The sequence below is a fragment of the Cryptomeria japonica genome, chromosome 1, assembly GCF_030272615.1.
Source record: "Cryptomeria japonica chromosome 1, Sugi_1.0, whole genome shotgun sequence".
NCBI lineage: Eukaryota > Viridiplantae > Streptophyta > Pinopsida > Cupressales > Cupressaceae > Cryptomeria > Cryptomeria japonica.
The window spans coordinates 559522088-559525338 of NC_081405.1; the positions used below are offsets into that span (position 1 = coordinate 559522088).

Genomic DNA, 3251 nt, shown 5'->3' on the forward strand with positions numbered 1-3251 from the left:
ACTCTACCTAAGACCTTGCATCTTTTTTTTTCATAAAAGACAAATTCCCTCCCATCTTTTAACATATCCATCCAAATCAATGGACTGTGTATCAATCAATAGACTACATTGATACTATGGATAAAAAAAATATCAAAGACCCTCATAACAATTCCTCTCCCTTAATTATAACAGTCTTATCAATACCCATTTTAACGACATAATCAATACCCTTTATTCACCTTTTATCTCCACTTCTCATGTGAGTACTACTTTTATGGCATTATGTGGCCACCTACTTTTGTCGTATGAATGCCTTCAATTCGGTGTCGTTTCCTCCTTATTTCTATCATGACTAACAAAACCTAGCTCGTCATGCATGACGGAAGGGCAACAGGAAGTTAAAATTGACTAGTGTCAGCAATTGCCCGAAGCATATCTTGTACACAGCCAAATAAAACACCACAAACTCATAATCCGGTTTTACATGTACAAGAGGACCAACTCATTTCAGCAGCTTGTTTAGGTTCATGAAGATGAGTGGGTTGCAGAAGCCTCACCTTGTGGCTGTGCCATTCCCAGCGCTTGGTCACTTCATTCCTTTTCTCGACCTCGCAAAGCTCCTCGCTTCCAATGGCTTCACCATCAGTTACGTCACAACGCCTGGAAATGTCTCCTTCCTGCAGGATTACATCGATCAAGCTCTGAACGATGGTCTCGATATTCAGCTGGTTGCCATTCCCATGCCCACCGTGGAAGGCTTACAAGGAAGAGAGAGGAGCGATTTGTGTCCGTGGGAGTCAAAAAACCTAATCTTTCAAATGGCGGAAAGGCTTCAAAGCCCTTTCGACGCTTGGATGGAGCAGCAATTCCACCAACAAAGAGCAATACCTCCAGTGTGTATTGTCTACGATATGTTTACAGGGTGGGCTGTAGACACGGCCCAAAAATATAGCGTTGCCAGTATCCTGTTCAAAACCTGTGGGGCCTTTGCAACAAGTCTGCTGCATTCCCTTTCCTGTTCAATATTGCAGAGCGCATTGGAGAAAGACGGGGAAGACAGTCTTGTGGTGAGCTTCAATCTGCCTCATCCTCTCCGACTGTTTAAACATGAGGTATCCCCACTTTACTTCAATCCAGATCTTTCAAACTTCATTCAACGTTATGTTAGTCAGTGTTACCAGCAGATTGGCAAAGGCTCGGGAATACTGATCAATACGTTCCATGAGCTCGAGCCTTTCTATGTCCAGCACTTGAAAAGTTTGACGGCTAAACCAGTTTGGGCCATAGGCCCTGTGCATCCAAAAAATTTATCTGGGGGAGCAGGTAATGTTAACACTAGAGGGAAAATGGTGGGCATCAATGAACAAGAACTGGTTTTCTGGCTGGATTCGCAAAGCCCTCGTTCGGTTGTGTATGTTTCTTTTGGAAGCCACACTTTCTTATCAGAAGAACAAACGCATGCCTTGGCCAGAGGTCTAGAAGCCAGCGAACAGCCATTTGTTTGGACTATTAAAGTGCCCCCAAAGAACGAACCAGCATCTTCAGAGTCAAAGACTGATGATATTAGCACATATTTGCCAGAGGGCTTTCTGGAGCGAACAAAAGAGAGAGGGTTAATCATACGCGGCTGGGTTCCGCAGCTTGTAATTCTTTCCCATGTTTCGGGGGGTGCCTTCATAAGCCACTGCGGATGGAACTCTGCACTGGAAAGCATTTCTCTTGGTGTTCCAATTCTTGCATGGCCAATGTTTGGAGATCAGCACTTCAATTCAAAGCTGTTTGCAGAATTAGGCGTAGGAATTCAGTTCTGCCAACACATAGATGGGATTCCGAAGGAGGAAAGAGTAAAGGAGGTTGTGACAATGGCTCTAGTTGGGCAGAAAAAAGAAGAGATGAGAGAGCGCGCAGAGAAGGTGAGGGAGATGGCTACAAACGCTATCAGAGGGGAAGGATCTTCAGTTGCTGATTTGAGAGGTTTTGTCAGTGACATGCATAAGTTAAATTCCAGACCGACAGAGCACAGGAGAGGTGGAATGGAATCTTGAATTTTACTGAAAAAGTGTTATGTACTGATTAGTATCTTTAAGTCGACGTATACGGTTTATTTCATAAGAAAAAGTATATTTAAGTCGACGTATTTATTATTGTTTATATAATTTTAAGTATTTTTTTTTGAGATTTTATAATTAAGAGAACATAATAAAGATGTTTAAAGACATTTAACAATTGATTTCGCTTAAGTTTAATTAGAGAACATAATAGTAACATATATATATAACACACTTGATCCAAATTTGAATAGAAAAATTCATATATCAAATATATTAGTAGTTTATATATATAAAATAATATAAATGTGAAAATATAAAACATGAGTATGATTGTTATTCTCAACAAGTGTCTTCACATGTCATTTTAAATAGTTTTCTTCCATCAATATTTTTTTGTGTTATGAATGCAGCTATTTTGCCTTGGTTTTAATATTGTTTGATCAATGTGTTTTGGATTGGAAATTTAAAAATGAAGTGTAAATGAAATGCCTGGCAAGGGGTTGGTTTGTGCACACTTATCTTCACAACAATGCAATGGTGATTGTAGGAATTCTAGCTTGCAATTTGATTCTTAGTTATACAGTGTTGACTTATCAATTCTATTCACCCTGAGGTAAATAAAGGATCCTTGATCAATATAATTAAAAATCTAGAAACTTATATCAAATAAAAATAAATTGTTTGTTATATCTTAGTATGATGTAATAAGGTATCACAATAATCAACCCCAAGTAGCACTCCATATTACATGTTGTTACTATGCTAAACTTCAATAATTTGTGTATGATTGAATCCAATTCTTACCATTTTGATTATTTCATCTTAAAAATTAAAAACAAAAATTAATGGTAGTAGTTGTGATTGGAGCTCAATAAGTTTTCCAATGAGTTTAAGATATATAGACCATTTTATCTAAAAGTCAACAAAAATTTGTCTTGATCTAAAGAATCAAATAGCTTTAAAACCCTAATATTTTTAGATTTAGTTGTCATTCATTGGAGTAAATTGAAGTAATAGTGATAGGGATATTGGTTTTAGCTAGTCTCATTTATTTTTTAACTTTTATTTTGGGTAGGGCTTTGTAATATTTCTCCTATGAATTCTCCTCATTTATTATGATTTACATGGCTTACATCATGGCATGGTTTATGCAAAATATTGAGGTAAGTTGTGTGTCATATGGTGGCCTATGTGAATATATGTTGCTACTATCTTATG

General features: G+C 37.5%; 1 protein-coding gene across 1 annotated transcript; it reads left to right on the forward strand.

Moving 5' to 3' along the window:
* Positions 1-387: 387 nt before the first annotated feature.
* Positions 388-2155, forward strand: LOC131071821 (scopoletin glucosyltransferase). The gene has a single exon (XM_058007784.2). The coding sequence runs from the start codon at positions 510-512 to the stop codon at positions 2025-2027; it is 1518 nt and encodes a 505-aa protein (XP_057863767.2). The 5' UTR covers positions 388-509; the 3' UTR covers positions 2028-2155.
* Positions 2156-3251: the final 1096 nt, after the last annotated feature.

Excerpts from the sequence above, each read along its gene's own strand:
- LOC131071821 (XM_058007784.2), top strand. The coding sequence starts at position 510 with ATGAAGATGAGTGGGTTGCAGAAGCCTCACCTTGTGGCTGTGCCATTC.